The sequence below is a fragment of the Artemia franciscana genome, chromosome 9, assembly GCF_032884065.1.
Source record: "Artemia franciscana chromosome 9, ASM3288406v1, whole genome shotgun sequence".
In the NCBI taxonomy this organism is placed as follows: Eukaryota; Metazoa; Arthropoda; class Branchiopoda; order Anostraca; family Artemiidae; genus Artemia; species Artemia franciscana.
Window position 1 is genome coordinate 3375256 of NC_088871.1, and position 22243 is coordinate 3397498.

The following is a 22243-nucleotide window of genomic DNA, read 5'->3' on the forward strand; positions in this document are numbered from 1 at the left end:
ATCCATTTAAATGAGTCAGAACACAACTCTACTAAACTCCTAATTTAATACAAAACCAGCTACTAACCTCATTTCCTACCTTATCCGCAGTAGAGTTATTCTCGCATATAACACTAATCACATTTGGCTGGTATACCGCACAAGTATAAGACCTTCATAGCTAAAGCTCTTCTATCAGGTGAATCGAACGCTGGCTCATAGTCTATAAAACTAAGAGCCAAAGGTGTGTGATAATTCGGTGACACATCTTCTACCCTTCCTAAAACTGCACTGTTCTTCTCTTAAAACTTTATCTAAAGTTCTCTCAGTCTAAAAAGTATTATCGTACTAAGAAATTTGCTACCTACAGAGACCAGGCCTCTATATTTACCACACTCACTCTTACCACCTTTCTTATGCAGGGGTTTGAATAAGGTTTTCTTAAAACCACTAGGTACTTTTCGTTTTTAAAAACCATATTCATGATCTTCAGTGGCTTATTTCTAACCTCATAGCCACCATATTTAAAAAACTCATTTCAGTTCACTTTTATCACCTTTCTTATAATGGGGTTTAATTAGGGCTTTCTTAAGATCGCTAGGTACTTCCCCTTTTTCAAAAATTATATTTATAATCTTCATAATCATAAATAATAAATTTAAGGAATAACTACCCATAATATTTATTTGAAACCTTTCGATTCGATAATTCTTCGATTGCACTAACTCGATTACTTCGATACTTCGCGTCAAATTTGAAATCAAGCGCAGGAATTTCAGGGGATCGACACATTTTTTTTTTACGAAATGAAAATTTTCATAATTTGAAATTTAATAGTTCGAATTATCTTTGGTAATTAGGATAAAAGGTCAGAATGATAAAATTATTTTTAAGGTTTCGTGTGAGGTCACTCATCGAAGTCTTCGGGATTCTACCCGAGTAATAATTTTTGTGCAACCTTAAGGACAAAAAAAAGGATTTTTGAAGGGTAGTTTAGAGTAATTTCTAGTCAATTATCATAGCTACAGGAACAACTAGTCATTCGATTAATGCCTTAGGGAACTAAACAGATCACTAAGAATGTTAGTGATGAAATCACTAACAGACCCCTATCCTATATATTTGAACAAATCTCTTATTTTACCATGTCATTGTGGCATATACATGAATTAAAAAAAGATTACACTATTCTTATCGATGTAATTTTGTTTTATAGAGGAGAGAGGGGTCTTGACCTGGGAAAGCCTTTCGAAGCTTTCCATGAAAGGCTAGAAAAGCTGTCATTTTTAATGATGTTTATTCTAAAAAGAATTTAAAAGTAACAAAGAGACAAAAAAACAGAAAAAAACCATAACAAACATGATTGGAAAGGAATTTTAACATGTAATATTGTCGTGTTAGGTTATCCCAAACGGTCACCATAGGGACTGTCCTCCTTCAATAGCCAAATTGTGGCCTGTCATATAATCAGAAGCCTCCGAAGCTAAGAAGACTATAGCACCCTGTAAATCTGTCACCTCTGCAAATCTCCCTGCTGGTATATCCTTGAGCCATAGTTCTGAGAGAGGTTTCAATGCCTCGTTATGAATTAGCGGTGTATCTACAATTCCTCTGAAACAAAAAAAAAATATATAAATAACCTAAAATAAAATAAAAAATATTATAATGTTGGAAGGGCAATAGGTACCCATATCAGTTGGGTAGCAAAGTCTAATTACGCAATTTAATAATTGTTAAATCATATCATTCTTTTTCTGCATAATGGAATATATTTTCTGTACAGACATGCACTTGTTGAGCCCACAAAGAAATTTAAATGCATATTTGTATGAACTTCCCTCCAGGTGTGGATCCAGGGGTGTCGGGAGGAATATGGTCCCACCAAGGTTTTTCTGGCGCCCTCATTCGTTTTTTCATTTTACCTACACCAAGATATCTGGATCCAGCAATAGTCTTCTTTTCTTCATAACAGACGAAGTCTATTCGTGAAGGAGCTAGGCAAGGGGCTATTTATTCTGTTTAATAATTAGGTTTTATGCTCATTCGAGATGTCCCACATCATGTATTCATTAGGGCATTAACACATATCTTCTGATTCATATGGTGACGATATTCTCGTCACCTTTCGAATCTTCTGTTTCATATGGTGACGATATTCTCAAACCTAAGTCGAGCTACTGAGCGTGTCTAAAAGTAATTTCCTGCCCTTTTTGATGATTACTTTAATCTTGGTCTCTAATTAATTGCTATGCTTGGTTGTTAATTATTAATCGCTCTGATTAATTGTAATCTCTATAATGGCTCTGACGATCGTTCATTACATCCCTCAAGTTTTAACAAAATGAAGGAGCCTTTAGAGGTTCCGCGAGTTCAGGGTACAAGAATAAGTTTGAAGATTAATATCAAGAACATAATGTGTATATATATCTATATATATATATATATATATATATATATATATATATATATATATATATATATATATATATATATATATATATATATATATATACTTATATATGTGCGCTTTCTACAGCATAAAGTCTGCTTTTCGTTGACACTTGCTTTAATCGAACAAGATCCTAAGCACCTAAGAGCCTCGCGAATAGATTACAATATTCTCATGGAAATTTGCGAGTTTTACTTTCTGGTTTGTTTTTAAAAAAATAGAATCTATTTGATAATTTGAACAAGAAGTGCCAAGAAATTCAAACAAGAGCTAAGAGCTCATTTGGCACTTTTGACGAGGACGGAAGAGCCAAGAGTCAAAAGCTCATATAGTATGAGCTTTGGCAAAATTCTAAGAATCAATAGATTGCTTTAAAAGGAAAATCAGAAGCTTAATGCCGGTCGCGATTTAAAATAAGTGCTCTGAGTCACGAGGTCCTTCTAAATATCAAAATTCATTAAGATCCGGTCACCCACTCGTAAGTAATAAATAGCTCATTTTTTATAATTTTTCCTCTCCCTTTTGCCCCCCAGATGGTCGAATCTACCAATTTTCATCGTCCTAGCACGTCCAGAAGCACCAAACTCGCCAAAGTACTGAACCCCACCCCTAACTCTCCCAAAGAGAGCGATCCAGTCCGGTTACGTCAATCACGTATCTACGACATTTATAAGCGTTTTCCAAGATTTCCAGTTTCCCCCTCCAACTCCCTCCAATGTCAACTGATCTGGTCGGGATTTGCAATAAGAGCTCTGAAACATGAGTTCCTTCCAAATATCAAATTTCATTAAGATCCGGTCACCCGTTCTTAAGTTAGAATACCTAATTTTTTCTAATTTTTCCAAGTTAACAACCCCCAGCTCCCCTAAAGAGAACGGATCCGTTCCAATTATGTCAATCAAATATCAATACCTTGTGCTTATTCTTCCCATCACGTTTCATCCCGATCTCTCCACTCTAAGCGTTTTCCAAGATTCCCGGTTTCCAAGATTTCCGGTTTCCCCCTCCAGCTCCACCCAATGTCAACAGATCTGGTCGGGACTTAGAATTAGAGTTCTAAAGCACAAGATCCTTCTAAATATCAAACTTGAATAAGATCTGATCACCCGTTCGTAAGTTACAAATACATCAATTTTTTGTAATTTTTCCGAATCACTCCGCCCTTCCCTAACTCCACCAAAGAGAGCGAATCTAGTCCGGTTATTTCCGTCACATATCTTGGACTTGTGCTTATTCTTCCACCAAGTTTCATCCTGATCTCTCCAATTTAAGCGTTTTCCAAGATTTCCAGTCACCCCCCCCCACCAACGACACTGGATCCGGTCGGGATTTGAGATAAGAGCTCTGAGAAACGATATCCTTCCAAACATCAAATTTCATTAAGATCTGATCACCCGTTCGTGAGTTAAAAATACATCATTTTTTCTAATTTTTCCAATTGAACCGTCCCCCACTCCCCCCCCCAGATGGTCGAATTGGGGAAACGACAATTTCTAGTTTAGTCTGGTATGGTTCCGACAAATTTCGTCGTCCTAGCTTACCTGGAAGTGCCTAAAGTAGCAAAACCGGGACAGACAGACCGACAGAATTTGCAATGACAGAATTTGCAATCGCTATATGTCACTTGGTAGATACCAAGTGCCATAAAAAGTTTAGGATTTAGGATCTAGGGGATTGTATTAGTCTAGGATTGCATCAAACATATATAGACAAATACACAGAAAAAAACACACACGCACACACACACACACATTATCTAATATATATATATATATATATATATATATATATATATATATATATATATATATATATATATATATATATATATATATATATATATATATATATATATATATATATATATATATATATATATATATATATATATATATATATATATATATATATATATATATATATATATATATATATATATATGTATATATATATATATATATATATATATATATATATATTTATATATATATATATATATATATATATATATATATATATATATATATATATATATTATATATTATATATATATATACATATATACTACTACTACTACTACTAATAACTCACTGCAGCACCAAGCCGCCTGAGGCCAACACAGCCACGCACGCTCCTCCTCCAACCTAACCTATTTAAAGCCTCCCTCTTTACACCCTCCCAGGAAGTTCCCATTTCCTTTAAATCTTTATTTATGACATCCTCCCAACCCAGACAAGGACGACCTGCTTTCCGTGTAGCCCTAGACGGTTGGCCAAAAAGGACAATCTTCGGTAATCTATCATCCTTTATCCGTAGAACGTGGCCTAGCCATCTCAACCTTTCTTTCATTATAGCCCCAGAAAGCGGGATTGAACCACACTTTTCGTACAACCTACTGTTCGAAATATGGTCAGTCAGCCAGGTACCCAGAACAATCCGTAGGCAATTTCTCTGGAAAACATCTAGTAAATTTTCATCTGCTTTTCGGAGTGCCCATGCTTCAGAGCCATATTTGACCACTGTCATCACTGTAGCTTCCAATATTCTAATCTTGGTATGTAGACTTATCTTTCTATTCTTCCAAACTTTTTTTAACTGTGAAAGAACACCCTGAGCTTTAGCTATTCTACTTTTAACATCTTCACTGCTCCCACCATCTTTACTAATAATACTACCAAGGTAAGTGAAGCTCCCAACCTGATCAATCTTTTCGTTACCTAATGTCACCTGTTCATCTTCACTTATTCCTAGCCTTAGTGACTTAGTCTTCTTAACATTAATTTTCAAGCCTATTTTAGCACCCTGAACTCGTAAAACCTCTAAAAATTCATTCATTTTGCTCACACTTTCATCCTTACCTTAGTACCTTAGACCTTAGTTCCTCCAGAGCCATCGGTGGCGCATAGGGCGTCGACAAAGCCTCTCCATTCGTCTCGCATTGGTGCTGCAGCGATGACGTCTTCCCATTCAGGTATTAGTGAGGTGCCGGCCGTCCTCAGATCTCGGTCATGTGTTCGTCTCAATGTATTTTTGGGGCGGCCTCTCTTTCTTCTACCGTCTGGCTTCCATTCATAGGTTGTTCGAGGAAGGCGGCTCTCTTCCATACGAAGAACGTGTCCCAGGTATGTCCACCGCCTTCTTTTCAGCAACTCAATGACTGGAGGTTGACCTGTTTTTCTGCGTATTTCTGCATTTGTAATTTTTTGTTGCCAACTTGTATTCAACATTCTTCTGAGGCTCATATTTTCAAATGCAAGGATCCTTTTTTCAAGCTGGGTGTTTATTTTCCAACATTCACTTGCGTAAAGGAGAATTGAGAGTACATTGCTATTGAAGAGTCGAAGCTTCAGTCGCATTGAATATTTATTACTTCTCCAAATAGGCTTCAATCTATTGAAGGCACCTGTAGCTTGTCCAATTCTACGTTTAATCTCGGTCGAGATCTCTCCATCACAATCAATCCAGCTACCCAGGTACTTGAACTCCTGGACTTGTTCTAGATCTTTGTTTTTGCAATGGAGAACAAGTGGCGAGGTTGTGATGGCCATGCTCTTCGATTTGTCAATGTTTATCTTTAGCCCGACATTCTCTGCATTCTCGGTAATAGTGTCAAGCAGTTGCTGCAACCGTTCTTTAGACTCTTCGAGAAGGACAACGTCGTCCGCGAAGTCCAGATCAAACAGTTGTTTGTTGCTTACTTTTACCCCGTAGCCCGATGTGAATCTCAGGGCATAATCCATTATAATTATAAAGAGCACGGGGGAAAGTACACATCCTTGACGAACACCAGACATGATCTTGAAAAATCTGGTTGTACCGTTTTCGGTCTTTACGCAACATTCCGATTCTTCATAAAGCGCTATAATCATATCTACTATTTTCTCGGGAATTCCGTAGTATTTCAAAACTCTCCACAAGCAATCTCTGTCAACTGAGTCAAATGCCTTTTAACAGTCAATGAATAGGAGGTAGAGCTTCTTGTTCCATTCTTTTGATTCTTCGACAAGCATTCTCAGTACAAATATTAGATCAGAACAGGATCTCCCAGTTCTGAAACCATGCTGCTCTTCTCGTAGAGTTGCGTCTAGTGCTTTCCGCAGACGTTGCAAAATGATGGAGGCTAATAGTTTGGATGAGACAGGGAGAAGATCGATGCCTTTCCAGTTATGGCAGTTCATCAAGTCTTCCTTTTTGAAGAGTTTGACTATAATGCCTCTGCTCCAATCTCTTGGGACCTTCACTAAGGTCCATATTTTGGTGAAGAGAGAAAGCCAAATGGATATGCAGGTACTAATTGAATACTTCAGCATTTCTGCTGAGATGCCATCAATACCCGGGGCTCGTCCATTTTTTAACTTCTTTGCTGCATGCATGATCTCCTCAGCACTCGGAGGATCTGTATTGATGTCTAGATACATAAAAGGGATATCAGGTACGTTAGCTTGGTCGCAAGTTCTCGGTCTGTTCAGAAGTTTTTCGAAATGGGAAGCCCATCTCTCGTCAATTTTTTCTGGATCAGATATAATTGATCCATTTTCGTCCTTGACAAGGGTGATTCGGCTGCTTTGTTTTCCTACCATCTCATTTGTCAATCGGTAGACAGTCTTGGAGTCACCCTTCCTAGCAGCTTCTTCAGCTAAAGCTGCTTTCTTTTCAAGGAACTGTCTCTTGTCCTTTCTTGCACTCTTTTTTACCTCATTATCTTTTCCTTTGTATAATTGTTTTGTTGCCAGCTCTGAACACCTTGTAGTATCTATGAGCATGGCTTGCTTGAGTGCCTTTCGTTCGTCAATCAGTTTCCATGTTGTGTCAGAGATCCACCTTTCCTTTGGTTTCTTTCGGAAACCTAGCTTTTCTGCGGCAATCGTCGTGTATGCACTTTTTATTTTCTCCCATTTCTTCACACTTTCATCTAATATGCTTAAATCATCAGCATAATCTAAGTCCAGGAGCGTTCTTCCTCCCCATTTGATTCCATGGTCTCCAATTGCCTTTCCTGTGCTCCTTAAGACGAAGTCCATCAAAATGATCCATATAAAGGGGGATAGAACACAACCCTGCTTAACTCCTGATTTAATACAAAACCAGTTGCTAACCTCATTTCCTACCTTAACCGCAGCAGTATTATTCTCGTACACAGCGCAAATCACTTTAATGTATTTTTCTGGTATACCATATAACGATAAGACCTTTGTTAACGCTGTTCTATCAACAGAATCGAAAGCTTGCTCATAATCGATAAAACTAAGGACCAAAGGTGTTTGACAACGAAGGGACTTCTCAATTATTAACCTAAGAGTGAAAACTTGGTCGACACATCCTCTACCTTTTCTAAAACCACATTGTTCTTCCCTTAAAACTTTTTCTACAGCATGTCTCAGTCTAAAAAGTATCATATTACTCAGTAATTTGCTACCTACAGAGACCAGACTAATGCCTCGATAATTACGACACTCACTCTTGTCACCTTTCTTATACAGTGGTTTAATTAAGGTTTTCCTAAAATCATTGGGTACTTCCCCTTTTTCAAAAATGATGTTCATAATCTTCAGTAGCTTATTCCTAACCTCAGAGCCACCATATTTAAGAAACTCATTAATCATACTATCAATACCTGGGGCCTTATTATTTTTTAATCCTTTTAGTACTGTCGCTAATTCTTCCTCACTAAACAAATCTTCCTTCACATCCAAGGTATCACAAACTTTTTCATTTTCATCTATATCTTTTCCTGTAACTGTATCTTGGTTTAGCACATTCTCAAAATGTTCCACCCTTCTTTCTTTAACTTTTTCCTTATCACTAATTGTGGCCCCATTTCTATCTTTAACTGGGACTTGTCCGGATTGGCTACTCCCTTTCAATTTATTAACATGCCAGTATAATATTTTACTATTATGCCGTCTAGCCGGATCTTCCAGATCCTCAGCAATTTTATCCATTGCCTCCACTTCACATCTCCTTAGTTCATATTTTAATGCTTTCTCCGCTTTCTTTACATTCCTTTTGTTTTCATACGACCTATCACTCAGATAATTCTTATACAAACCCCTTCTACTCTCTATTAAACCTAAAGCTTTTTCACTAATATTCCTAGTTGCAGTCTTAGCACTCTTCCCTAGGACACCATCAGCAACTTCACAAATTGTTTTTCTGAAATTATTCCATCCATCTTCCACGTTGTCAAATTTTAAACCCTCAAGTTTAGTACTCAACTGTTCCTGGAATTTTTTTCTCAAATTTTCATCCTGAAGTCTACCAACATCATAACTTTTCGGGAGGGAGTTACCCTTCCGAACATACATTAGATAATAATTAAAACAAATATTTAGAGCAAAATATGTCTTTAGCAATGTAAGACAATCGGATCAATTTAATAAACTACAAACTGGTAACTTACGGAGAGATAGCGTTTACTCGGACCCCTCGATCAATCCATTCTGTTCCAAGAGTTTGAGTAAGCTTGACAACTCCGGCCTTTGAAGTATTATAAGAAAGTTGTTTCTGAGGATGAGGAACTATTAGGCTCGACATAGAGGCAGTGTTGATGATTTTACCATATCCTGAAACAAAATAATCGGTTTAAAACTAAACTACATTTTTTAAACTAAACTACTGTATGGAAAAATAAATGCTGCAAAATGAAGATCGTAACGTGATCCATCATGTTGTGATACAAGAAAAAGTTGGGTTCACTTGCGATGCCATCTAAAATAACTTATGACACGCTCAATGCCGCTAAACCTTGAATATATCGATATATTTGACTACTTTTTAATATTACATTAAGATCCTTCAGTCATTGCTGGCACACACCTCGTCGAATTAGTGTTTCAGCTACTGGGTCTTTTATACAGGGACAAGTAGCAACCTTGTCAACCAACCTTGCTGTAGCAGGGATCAAACCCAGGGCCCTGTATTGCCAAGCAGAGCATCAATCCACTTTGCTACAACAGGGTACTTGACTACCACTAAAATTTTTGGTTTTTGGATGCATTTTTGCTTATAACTTAGTTAGTTCTGAATAGTATAACAGACTATTCTGGGATGATAGAGTTTTTATGGCAAAATTTTGATTGGATGATTGTAGAATTGGCGAGGGTGGCTGCAACTACAAAAAAAAACTATAGAATTCTATACCATGAAAATACTGTATTTATTTGCTGTTTTTGGTTTGTTTATTAGAAAAATTATAGAAATAAAACTATTAAAGTTTTCCAAACTGAAGTGAATATTGGCAAGCGAAAATAAATTTACTTTTTAATTAGTGTTACTCACACTGGTGAGTCACATTGCCCAACACTGCTTGAGAGCAATAGATGGAATCAAGTCTTTCTGTTTCCATTAGATAAATCATTTAAAAAATACAAATCCTCCTCGAACAAAGACAAAAAGTCATAAAAAAAATGAGTCGTCCGGAGAGGAAAATAACGAAAATAACGTCCTGCACTAGTTCTGCACTTTCTAAAATCATACGGATTTGAGCGCTAACTCCAGTGTTCCTACCCTCTCCCCCCCCCCGAATACACATTTAGCTATCTTAACATTTTTTTTCTCATAGATCTAGGAAAATAATAATACTAACCTGTATTGCTCAATATCCCCAAGGCCTCGGCAATACAAAATTAGCAATCTATTTCTAGTAAATTACACTATATAAACTAAAAAATTACAAAAATTTATTTCTATCATCCATTGTTAGCCTGAGAACCTTTAACACTCACAAAATACTCCTCCCTCATCACACTCACCAACCATCTTTCATAAACCTATACTCACCATACAATTCCTTTCATGGCTCACACAATTCTTCATACCCACCCACCATAAGACCCACAGTATCATCCATATCTCTACACACGACGGGGCACAAGTATGGAAGATCCTGCCCTTCCCTCTTCCCTAAATATTTTCTTCTTGCCCCAAGTGGAAAATTATTCCCGCTCAATTCCATAACATACTTTAGCTCCTCCTTTCTTATAAACATCTTAAAAAATACCCCTTCCCCCAAGGTCTCCTTTATAACGCAAGTCCGTTTTACCATGGAATTCAATCTAAAATCCAATTAGAAATGGTGATAATATTGAAAATTAGTAACTTGTCCACGGTTGTCTTGCTAATATTCAGAACAAGGATCATGCACAAATCAAAGCTTCGCTTTAATTTGTGAATTTACTTGTCCTGAATTTCAACAAAGCAGCCCTGAAAAGTATTTTTACTTAGCAATTTTTTTTTCAAACATCATTGTTATGCCGTTCAAACTAGCTCCGTTGGGCAGCTTCACACCGATGGAGACGTTGTTCCCACTGTTCGTAGCAGCGCTGGAAGCCTTCAACCATTATGGTCTTCCAGTATGTCTGATGCAGTCTTTTGAATGATTTCAAAAGTCCAAAAATGACGGTCATTGAGGACATTTCAAAAGGAAGAAGTCAAAGGGACTGAGGTCAGAGGAATGAGGGGAATGGGAACCACATACATTCTTGAAATCAAGAATTCTGTTACGGAGATGGCAGTGAGACATGGGGCATTGTCAGGACGGAGCAACCTTTGCTCTGCAATGTCTGGTTTCACACTCAGACTTGGTGGAAAATGGGGGTTATTGTCATATTTATGCCTTTTTGGTCAAGTTTTGATCAGAATATAAAAGGTAGGAGGTAAGAGCTAATATCCTATTTATGCCTTTTCAGGCCCAAAGCTAATCTTACTTCTATTGAACCGGGGGAGGTGGCTCAAATCCTTGTAGTCACACTATATACCAGGACAGAGGGTTGAATGTCAAAAAACTTGGGTGGTAATTTTTTACTCGAACGAAACTGAGAACTAATTTTTATACTGTATCATTTCTAGTTCTAGACCCAGCCCCCTAAATAGGAGGGGGGAGATCCTTATATCATTATGATCAAAAGTGTGAAGAAATAGCTCGTTTCCTAGCAACACACTTTTGGAATCTACACCCACTCTAGGCTCTGTGAAGCGTATAGGAAAGGGCAGGACAGATGAAGAGGGATAGGGAAAGGAGCCCTATATTCTTCCCATCAGTGTATATTCACGCAGAGGAGGATGGACTCCAATCTAACGTGGTGAGAATTAAGACTTAGGCTTGAATCTACTTGATTTCTATGGAAGTGGGATAAGGGCTTACTGTCATCAGCCTTATTACTAGCCTTATTGCACGCAAATAAGCTCTTTTCTTAGCTTTGCAAGGACGATTTTATAAAAGATTAAATAAAAAAAACGAGTTTTTTAACTGAAAGTAAGGAGCAACATTAAAACTTAAAACGAACAGAAATTACTTCGTATATGAAAGGGGCTGCTTCCTCATCAACGCCCCGCTCTTTACGCTAAAGTTTGACTCTTTCTCTCAACTCTTCTTCTTAAAACAGTAAAAACTTTTAAAAAGTAAACGCAACGAACTTTTGTATTCTCATGTTTTTATTACATATATGAGGGGTTTACCCCCTCGTCAGTACCACGCTCTTTACACTAAAGCTTAAATTTTGTCCCAATTCATTAAGAATGACCCCTGAATCACAGAAGCCGTAGAACAAATAGTTGAAATTAGTGAAAATACTTTAGCGTAAAGAGCAAGGTATTAGGAGGAGGTGAGCCCCTCATATCCGTAATAATTTCTGTTCGTTTTAAGTTTTAATGCTGCGCCTTACTTCCAGTTGAAAAAAACTTGTTTTTATTTATTTTTTCATTGTTTTTTTTAATAATGCTAGAAAATCCTGCGCTCCCTTCATGGAAATTTTCTTACCCCATGACAAATTCCTCGATGGAAAGTTCCCCCAACATATCCCTCTCTTCTCAACCCCTCCCCCAACCAAAAAATCCCCCTGAAAACGTCTGTACACTTCCCAATAACCATTACTATATGTAAGCACTGGTCAAAGTTTGTAACTTGTACCCCCTCCCACGGGGACTGTGGGGGAGTAAGTCGTCCCCAAAGACATAGTTATAAGGTTCTTCGACTACGCTGAATAAAATGGCTATCTCAGAATTTTGATCCGTTGACTTTGGGAAAATAATTAGCGTGGGAGGGGGCCTAGGTGCCCTCCAATTTTTTTGGGCAACTAGGGCAACTTGGGGCAACTAGGCCCCCTCCCTCGCTCATTTTTTCCCAAAGTCACCTGGTCAAAATTTTGAGATAGCCATTTGTTCAGCATAGTCGACAGATCTAATGACTATGTATTTGATGATTACTTATTCCCCCGCAGTTCCCAGGGGAAGGACTGCAAGTTGTGAACTCTGCCCATTGTTTACATATTTTATTGGTTATTGGGAAGTATACAGACAATTTCAGGGGTCGTTTCTAGTGGGGGGATTGGGAGCAGAAGTTTAAGTGTGAAGATCTTTCCATGGAGGAATTTTTAATGGGGGAAGGGAGTTTTCCATGAAGGGGGCACTGAATTTCCAGCATTATATAAAAATGATCAGAAATCAAACAGTTCGTGGTAACGAACTGTAGCAAGGAGCGACCCGGCTCAATAGTTAACAAAACTCTAAAAAACGGAATTTTGATACTAAAAGATATATCAAAAGAATCGGATTTTCATGCTGATTTTAAATATATAAGTTTCATCAAATTTAGTCGTTCACTAAATCATGACGAAGACACATCACGGGTGCGTGTTTATTTGTTTTTTGTTTTTGTTTTTTCCAGTGGTCATCGCATCGACCAAGTGGTCCTAGAATGTCGCAAGAGGGTTCACTCTAACGAAAATGAAAAGTTCTATTGCCCTTTTTAAGTGACCAAAAAAATTGGAGGGCACCTAGGCCCCCTCCCACGCTCATTTTTTCCCAAAGCTAACGGATCAAAATTTTGAGATAGCCATTTTGTTCCACATAGTCGAGAAGCATAATAACTATGTCTTTGGGGATGACTTACTTCCCCACAGTCCCTGGGGGAGGGGCTGCAAGTTACAAACTTTGACCAGTGTTTACATACAGTAATGGTTATTGGGAAGTGTACAGACGTTTTCAGGGGAATTTGTTTTGGTTTGGGGTTGAGGGGAGGGGCTTTGTGGGAGGATCTTTCCTTGGAGGAATATGTCATGGGGGAAGAGAAATTCAATGAAAAGGGTGCGGGATTTTCTAGCATTACTATAAAAAAATGAAAAAATAAACATGAAAAAGTTTTTTCCAATTGAAAGTAAGGAGTAGCATTAAAACTTAAAACGAACAGAGATTATTGCGCATATGAGGGGTTCTAAAAATACTTTAGAATAAAGAGCGAGGTATTTAGGAGGAGATAAATACCTCGCCCTTTATGCTAAAGTATTTTTGGTAATTTCAACTATTTATTCTTCGGCCTTTCTGTTTCAGGGGTCATTCTTAAAGAATTGAGACAAAACTTAAGATTTAGTGTAAAAAGCGAGGTATCAACGAGGGGACAAACCCCTTCATATACATAATAAAAATATAAGAATATAAAAGTTTGTTACGTAAGTTAATTCTTAAGTTACGTGTATTTTTTACTAATAAAAACGTTCGTTAAAAGTTGAAAGTTCTAGTTGCCTTTTTAAGTAACCGAAAATTTGGAGGGAAACTAGGCCCCCTTCCCCACCCCTTATTTCTCAAAATCATCTGATCAAAACTAAGGGAAAGCCATTTAGCCAGAAAAAAGAATTAATATGCAAATTTCATTTTAATATTAATTCAAAAACGTTCAAAAATTAAATAAAAAACTAGTTTTTTTAACTGAAAGTAAGGAGCAACATTAAAACTTAAAACGAACAGAAATTATTCCTCATATGAAAGGGGTTTTCCCCTCCTCAACGCCTCACTCTTTGTGGTAAATTTTAACTCTTTCTCACAACCCTAAAACAATTAAAACAATAACAATAAAACAATTTTTAAACAATAAGAACAATTTTTAAAACAATAAAACTTTAGCGTAAAGAGCGGGGCGTTGAGGAGGGGACAGTTCCTTTCATATACGGAACAATTTCTGTTTGTTTTAAGTTTTAATACCGCTCCTTACTTTTAGTTAAAAAAATTATTTAATATAACACAGGGGTTGCTATATTTCAAGAGTTACTGAATAAAAGTAATGACAACGTTTAAATATGATGTATATATTCTTTACGTTTACCACTGACCATTGGTTCAGTGGTGTCTATTCACAAAACAGAGATGGGGGGGGGTCGATTTTTCAAAATTTTGGTGGGGGATTTTTTTTTATTATTTTAATGAATATACCAAAAAGGTCTTTTTCACTGATAGTATTAAAAAGGTAATTTGAAAGTATAGGGGGCAAGCTACTGATTTGGGAGGAGAGGGGAGGGGTTCTAATAAAGTATTCCCCCGGAAATGACCGGGAACTCTGTGTTTTTATGCAGGTGAAAAATGTTGAAAGATCAAGTTTACTTTTAGCTTTTTTATGCTTTAGCATAATTGACAAATTAAATTTTGTAATTGCATTTTTTATTGAATGTTAAGGTTATCAATGGAAAACCCCTTTTCATTGAACTTATGGCCAACTTACATTACTTGCCCATTTTTATCTTTCTTTTTTTATCATTCGAGGTTTAAAATAAAAAACGTAAATATTTCCCCAGTTCAAAAGGCTGCCGTGCTATGTTCATAAACTGGATCGAACTTAAAGACAAATATTGCGGCTGTTTATAAACATTTTCAGGTTCCTGTTTTAGCTTTGGAAAAATAATAAGGTCAAAAATTTGGAAAAATAAAAAGGTCATTGTGTGATAAATAGAACTGAATCGAGAACTGAAAAGTCGAGAACTGAAACATTATTTTTTACAGCAAGAATGCTCTGGCTTTCTTCAAAAAAGGCTAAATTTCGAATTATACAATTATACGAATTATATAATGATTTTCTAAGACGTTACATTTCTTACCCTGTTTCATCATAGCTCGACCTTCGGCTTGGCAACATAAGAAAACTCCTCTCAAATTGACATTCATAGTTCGATCCCACTCTTCTAAGGTTGTATCCTTACTGGCAGAGTTCAAGTTAACCCCAGCGTTATTACAAGCAATATGAAGTGCACCCCATTCGCTTATTACTTGATCTACCATACGATCGACATCCTCCTTATTTGTTATGTCGGCCTAAAAATGAAGCTGTTTTAAAACAAATTGGTAATTCTTTTAATGAGTTGGAATGTGATTCCTTTTTTTTTCTCTTTTTTTTAAATGCTTCATTGTGTTTTTTTTTTTAAATAAAAATGAACAAATAATAGTAAACGTTCGAAAATTTCAGCTTCATATATTTAAGCCAATATCAACGGAAAAAAGGCGAAATAAATAAAAAATAAAGAGAAAAATAAATATAACAGGGGAAAAATAAGAACGGTAATAAGTTTTACTTCTTATCCCCCCCTTTTTTTTTCTATTGATATAGGCTTTTAGATATGAAGCCTAAATATACATTCACATTTTTTAACTCTTATTTACACATCTATGGAAGTCGAGATGAAAACTGAAACAATATTTGAAAACAGATAAATCATATAGGTCGCATTTAGATAACAGATTAGATAACGTTATTAAATAGCGCATTAGAAAACTGAAACAATACCCGAAAATAGATTATTCATATAGGACACACTTAGATAACCAAATAGTAGATCAACGGCGACTTGTCCCCTACTTTCTTCTACAGGGTGTCCGTAAGGCGTGGGCACAGGCTATTTGTGTTTTTTAATCAAAATTAAGCGCTATTTATTTTTCAAATAACATAGTTCTGAAATTATGTCAGATTTTTCTAAATAACGTCATCATCAATTGTAATTACATCATAGTTGAAACTGCATCATCAATTAAGTAACATCATCTTTTTGTTCAAATAACATCTTTGATATTATTTTCATCATCTGCAATGTAAACGTTAATGCATTTAAAATAATCACGTGAAGTCGATAGAACAAATATGCATTACAATCAATTTGGTACACTCACTCCATGTTCGTTATTGAACATCCAAGTCATCTCCAAGTCAAGTTTATTGAATCTGTTATTTTTGATGAGTACAATTGAATTGAGAAAAAGACGGACAAATAATTTCTTAGGCTATACTGCACGTCCATTTATAATTGAATGAAATAAAAATACTCAAAAATGGGAGAACTTTTAATACGATCGTCAAATTAAAAAAAAAATAATAATAATAAACTTCTGAATATTTCAGCTTCATATCTAGAAGCCTCTATCAACGGAAAAAAGGGGAAATAAATAAAAAATAAAGAGAAGAAAAAAATGTTAGAGGAAAAAATAAGAACAGAAATAAGTTTCACTTCTTATAGTTTCCCCTTTTTTCTGCTGATATAGGGTTTTAGATATGAAGCCTAAATATTCGGACATTTATTACCATTATTTATGCGCAAAAATTGTTGGCTTTAAATTTAACTGCCATATTAAAAATTTCACTTTAATTATATACAAAGTTCATAAGTAATTTCACAGACTGTACTGTCTTTCTATTTACAACAAAAAAAGAAAATATTGAAAAATTTTAAAACTTGTAATAACTTGGGAAAACAAAAACTTTCTTGTACAATTAATAATAAATGTCCAAATATTTCAACTTTATATTAGGAAACCTTTTTGTTGTCACATAAAAAGAAAAGAGTAAAAAGGGGGGAAATAGAAAAATAAAGAGAAGAATGAATATGAAAGGGAATAAAGTAAGAACAAAAATAAGTACTTTTTTCCCCTTTTTTCCATTGATACAGGATTCCGGATGTGAAGCCAAAGCATACAGACTATTACTTTTTACGAAAAAGTTTTTCTTGTTTTGTTTTTTTTTAAGTTCATTTTCCTATAAAAGGTTTTAATTATTTTTTAATCTTTTCGGTTCATTTCAGTTCTACAGGAAACCCATGTAGCCAAGCTTTAATTTCTACCAAAGAGACATCGAAAACCTCTCGGGCTTCACAATATGCGTATGGTTGTAGCAGTTCAACCAAAGAGGAGCGATTATACTTTTATATTTCCCCGCTAAGCTTTTACTGCGCTGTTTTACGTTTGTGACGTAATTTTGCAAGCCAATCAAATGCTTTCTTAAGCGTGTGTTCATTAAAAGACGTTACCCCGTGCCACTAGTCGGTCAAAGCATGAAAAAATCCGGATTTTCAGACAAAAAGCTGACATATGCAGCCATAACTCCAGAACGGTAAATAATAAAAATCCGCTTAATATTTTAAAAGAAAGGCAAAGTTGTTCTTCAAAATTTCTAGTCTATAGTCTATATTATAGTCTATATTTTTAGTCTATAGTCTATATTTTCAAAGTTAGTCTATACATAATTGCTGTTAGTTTATGTTACAACAGTGTCTAGCCCCAAAAACGTGACCTGAGACCATTAGGACTTTACGAGCCATTTTGGGAGTGTTCTAAGAATTTTATGGTTTTTTACATGATGTGTCTTGGAATTCACATTTTTTTTTTTCAGAACAATTTTGGACCTCAATTTTCAAACATAATGAGCCTTTTGTTCAAATTTGATAAATAGAGGGATGGGTAGATAGATATGCATTAGCATACAATAAATAAACACTAATGAAAAATAAAGGTAAGTAAATGCTTATATTCAGGGCTCTATGGTTTGGAATGCAGGGAGAAAAAAAAAAAATCAAAAAGGTGAAAAAATACCTTATACAGGAAAATGAAAAGAAGCCATCCTCCCCTGACTACCCACCAAACCAATCGGAAAGCAAAGTCTCATATGCATCAGCAATAAGAACGTCCACTCCCAAGTTATCTTGGAGACACTAACTGCGCGCCAAAATTAAAAAAAATAAACATATAAGAATTTAGAAAATTAAAAAAGACTATCCAGAAAATATTTTGAAATTTTTCTAAAAGCACCAAGCGAGTAATAGTTTTTAGCTGATTCAGGCGGAGTATTTTAGAGAGCATGAGATTAATTCAAATATGTTTAAAGTAATTAAAGTGGCATGGAGGATAAATAGGGATAAATTTCACAGTAGCCCCAATACGACAGTATAAATTCAGTTCCATTCTTGAACTGACAAATTTTGGCACTGAATCTTTAGCAAAGCAACAGCTTCTAGTTTTTCTATTTAAAGTGTGGTTAAATCCCGCTTTCTAGGGCTATAATGATTGAAAGGTTGAGATGGCTTGGGCAGGTTTTGATGATGAAGGATAATAGATTGCCGAAGATTGAAATGTTCGGCCAATCGTCTAAGGCCAAACAGAAAGCAGGATGGGATGGGAGGATCTTGCAATAACATGTTAACGGAAATGGGAAATTCCTGGGAGGGTGTTAAGAGGGAGGCTTTGAACATATTAGGATGGAGGAGGAGCGTGCGTAGCTGTATTGGCATCAGACGGCTTGATGCTCCGGGGAGGTGTTAGTAGTAGTAGTATTAGTCTCACCTGAATAGAAATGGCTTTGATCCCTTTAGAAATTAGTTCTCTTCGAACACGGTCTGCTCTTAAGGTATCTATATCCACCACTGCCACTTGAGCACCTAAAAGATTGAAGAATGGTTATTGGGCGGGGTATAATTGGATGTTTTTAGAACACCGTTCCTTAAAACTGAAGACTTTTACAAATTTATCTATGATTTCCTGTATTTTTCATGCAAATGGCCTTTTGTGTCGTGTTTTAAAATCAAGTTTTTAAATCAAGAAAACTGTCATTTTTAGGATATCAAGCCTACATAAAACACGTGTTCAGATATATACAAAAGTATTTTGATAAGTTATAAATCTATCGGGATTTTTTATTCTGAAAAATATGTAATTTTTGAGCTGTGATTACACAATTAGACATCGTAATTACAAATTACCTTTTAGCTCAAAGAATTTCTATTTTAAAAAAAGTATTATATGAAAAATATTCATCACTAGACAGTACTTTCAAAAACCTGCCGTTAAAATTTCGGCTACCATAGCCCATGGATCGCTCTTCACTAGATTCCACCTACTGTGTATTTACAGTTATGACTGTCAAGTGTCTAAGGTGCTTTCCCTCGAGTAAAGAGCATAGAGGTCAAGACTCTCTGTGGTAACAGACTTTGCCCAAAAATAGCAAGTACACTTTCTCACAAAGCCCTTTATTGGGCATCCTTGTCATGTTCCAGCGCCCCACTAGCTACTGTCTTACTGTCAACTGTCTTAAAAAAGTAGAGTTGAGAGAAAGAGTCAAACTTTAGCGTAAAGAGCGGGGCGTTGATGAGGGAGCAGCCCTTTTCGTATACAAAGTAATTTCTGTCCGTTTTAAGTTTTAATGTCGCTCCTTACTTTCAGTTAAAAAAACTTGTTTTTTTTATTTAATTGCCAGAAGACATATCACGGATGCGTGTTTATTTGTTTTTTTTTTTTTGTTTTTTTAGTGACCTAAAATTAGAGGGCACCTAGGCCCCCTCCCACGCTCATTTTTCCCGAAAGTCACCGGATCAAAGTTCTGATTAAAGCCATTTTATTCACCATAGTCAAACAAGAGCTAAGAGCTCATATGGCACTTGTGACGATGCAAGAAGAGCTAAGAGCCAAGAGCTCATATGGTATGAGCTCTAACAAAGTTCTAAGAATCAATAGATTGATTTAAAAGGAAAATCAGAGGCTTAATGCCGGTCAGGATTTAAAATAAGAGCTCTGAGTCACGATGTCCTTCTAAATATCAAAATTCATTAAGATCCGATCACCCACTCGTAAGTTATAAATATCCAATTTTTTCTAATTTTTCCTCTCCCTTTAGCCCCCCATATGGTCGAATCTGGGAAAACGACTTTATCAGGTCAATTTGTGCAGCTCCCTGACACGCCTACCAATTTTCATCGTCCTAGCACGTCCAGAAGCACCAAACTCACCAAATCACTGAACACCTCCCCCCAACTCCCCCAAAGAGAGCGAATCCAGTACGGTTACGTCAGTCACGTATCAAGGACATTTGCTTATTCTATCCACCAAGCTTCATCCCGATTCCTCCACTCCAAGTGTTTTCAAAGATATCCCCCTCCAACTCCCCCCAATGTCAAAAGATCTGGTCGGAATTTGAAACAAGAGCTCTGAGACATGGATTCCTTCTAAATATTAAATTTCATTAAGATCCAATCACCTATTCGTAAGATAAAAATACCCCAATTTTCACGTTTTCCAAGAATTCCGGTTTTCCCCTCAAACCCACCCCCAATGTCACCAGATCCGGTCGAGATTTAAAATAAGAGCTTTGAGACACGATATCCTTCTAAATATCAAATTTCATTGAGATCCGATCACCCGTTCGTAAGTTAAAAATACCTCATTTTTTCTTATTTTTCAGAACTAACCCCCCCCCCCCCAACTACCCCAAAGAGAGTGGATCCTTTCCGGTTATGTCAAGCATGTATCTAGCACTTGTGCTTATTTTTACCACCAAATTTCCTCCCGATCCCTCCACTCAAAGTATTTTCCAAGATTTTAGGTTTCCCCTCCCAACTCCTTCCCAATCTCACCAGATCCGGTCGGGATTTAAAATAAGAGCTCTGAGACACGATATCCTTCTAAATATCAAATTTCATTGAGATCCGATCACCCGTTCGTAAGTTAAAAATACCTCATTTTTTCTAATTTTTCAGAATTATCCCCCCTAACTACCCCAAAGAGAGCAGATCCGTTCCGGTTATGTCAATCATTTATCTAGGACTTGTGCTTGTTTTTCTCATTAAGTTTCATCCCGATCCCTCTACTCTAACTGTTTTCCAAGATTTTAGGTTTCCCCCTCCCAACTCCACCCCCCCCAATGTCACCAGATCCAGTCGGGATTTAAAATAACATCTCTGAGACACGATATCCTTCCAAACATCAAATTTCATTAGGATCTGATCAACCGTTCGTAAGTTAAAAATACTTCAATTTTTCCCGAATTAATGGGCCCCCACTACCCCACAGATGGTCAAATCGGGAAAACGACTATTTCTAATTTAATTTGGCCCGGTCCCTGATACGCCTGCCAAATTTCATCGTCCTAGCTAACCTGGAAGTGCCTAAAGTAGCAAAACCGGGACCGACAGACCGAAAGAATTTGCGATTGCTATATGTCACTTGGTTAATACCAAGTGCCATAAAAACGTAATAACTACGTCTTTGGGGATTACTTACTCCCTACAATACCGTGGGAGGGGCTGCAAGTTGCAAACTTTGACCAATGCTTACATATAGTAATGGTTATTGGGAAGTGTAGATACGTTTTCGGGGGATTTTTTGGTTTGGGGGGAGGAGAAGTTGAGGGGGGTTACGTAAGAGGATTTTTCCATGGATGAACTTGTCACGGGAGAAGAAAATTTCAATGAAGGGGGTGCAGAATTTCCAGCATTATTTAAAAAAAAATAACTTAAAATTATTAATTAAAACTTAACTAACATTATTAAACCTAAAATGAAGAGAAATTATTACGCATATGAAGGGTTCACCTCCTCGTAATACCTCACTCTTTACGCTTAAGTATTTTTAGTAATTTGAACTATTGATTCTACGGCCTTTGTGATTCAGGGGTCATTCTTAAGGAATTGGGACAAAATTCAAGTCTAAGTGTAAAGAGCGAGGTATTGCCGAGGGGGTGAACCCCCTCATATACGTAATAAAAACATACGAATATAGAAGTTCGTTACGTAAGTTAATTCATAAGTTACGTATATTTTTTACTAATGAAAACGTTCGTAAAAAATTAAAAGTTCTAGTTACCTTTTTAAGTAATCAAAAAATTGGAGGGCTACTAGGCCTCCTCCCCAGCTCCTTTTTTCTCAAAATCTTCCGATTAAAAGTATGAGAAAGCCATTTAGCCAAAAAAAATTAATATGCAAATTTTGTTTTAATTATTTATGTGCGGAGAGCCAAAATCAAAAC

General features: G+C 36.3%; 1 protein-coding gene across 2 annotated transcripts in view; it reads right to left on the bottom strand.

Annotated features, from left to right (window-relative positions):
* Positions 1-1259: 1259 nt before the first annotated feature.
* LOC136030892 (uncharacterized) overlaps positions 1260-22243 on the bottom strand; it is an 81770-nt gene continuing 60786 nt past the window's right edge. For both annotated transcript variants that reach the window (XM_065709985.1, XM_065709986.1), the window contains exons 9-12: positions 18791-18885; positions 15289-15502; positions 8829-8991; positions 1260-1590 (exon numbers count right to left, since the gene is read on the bottom strand). In XM_065709985.1, coding sequence (XP_065566057.1) covers positions 1395-1590; positions 8829-8991; positions 15289-15502; positions 18791-18885 — 668 coding nt within the window. In that variant the 3' untranslated portion in view covers positions 1260-1394. The remainder of the gene's footprint in view (positions 1591-8828; positions 8992-15288; positions 15503-18790; positions 18886-22243) is intronic.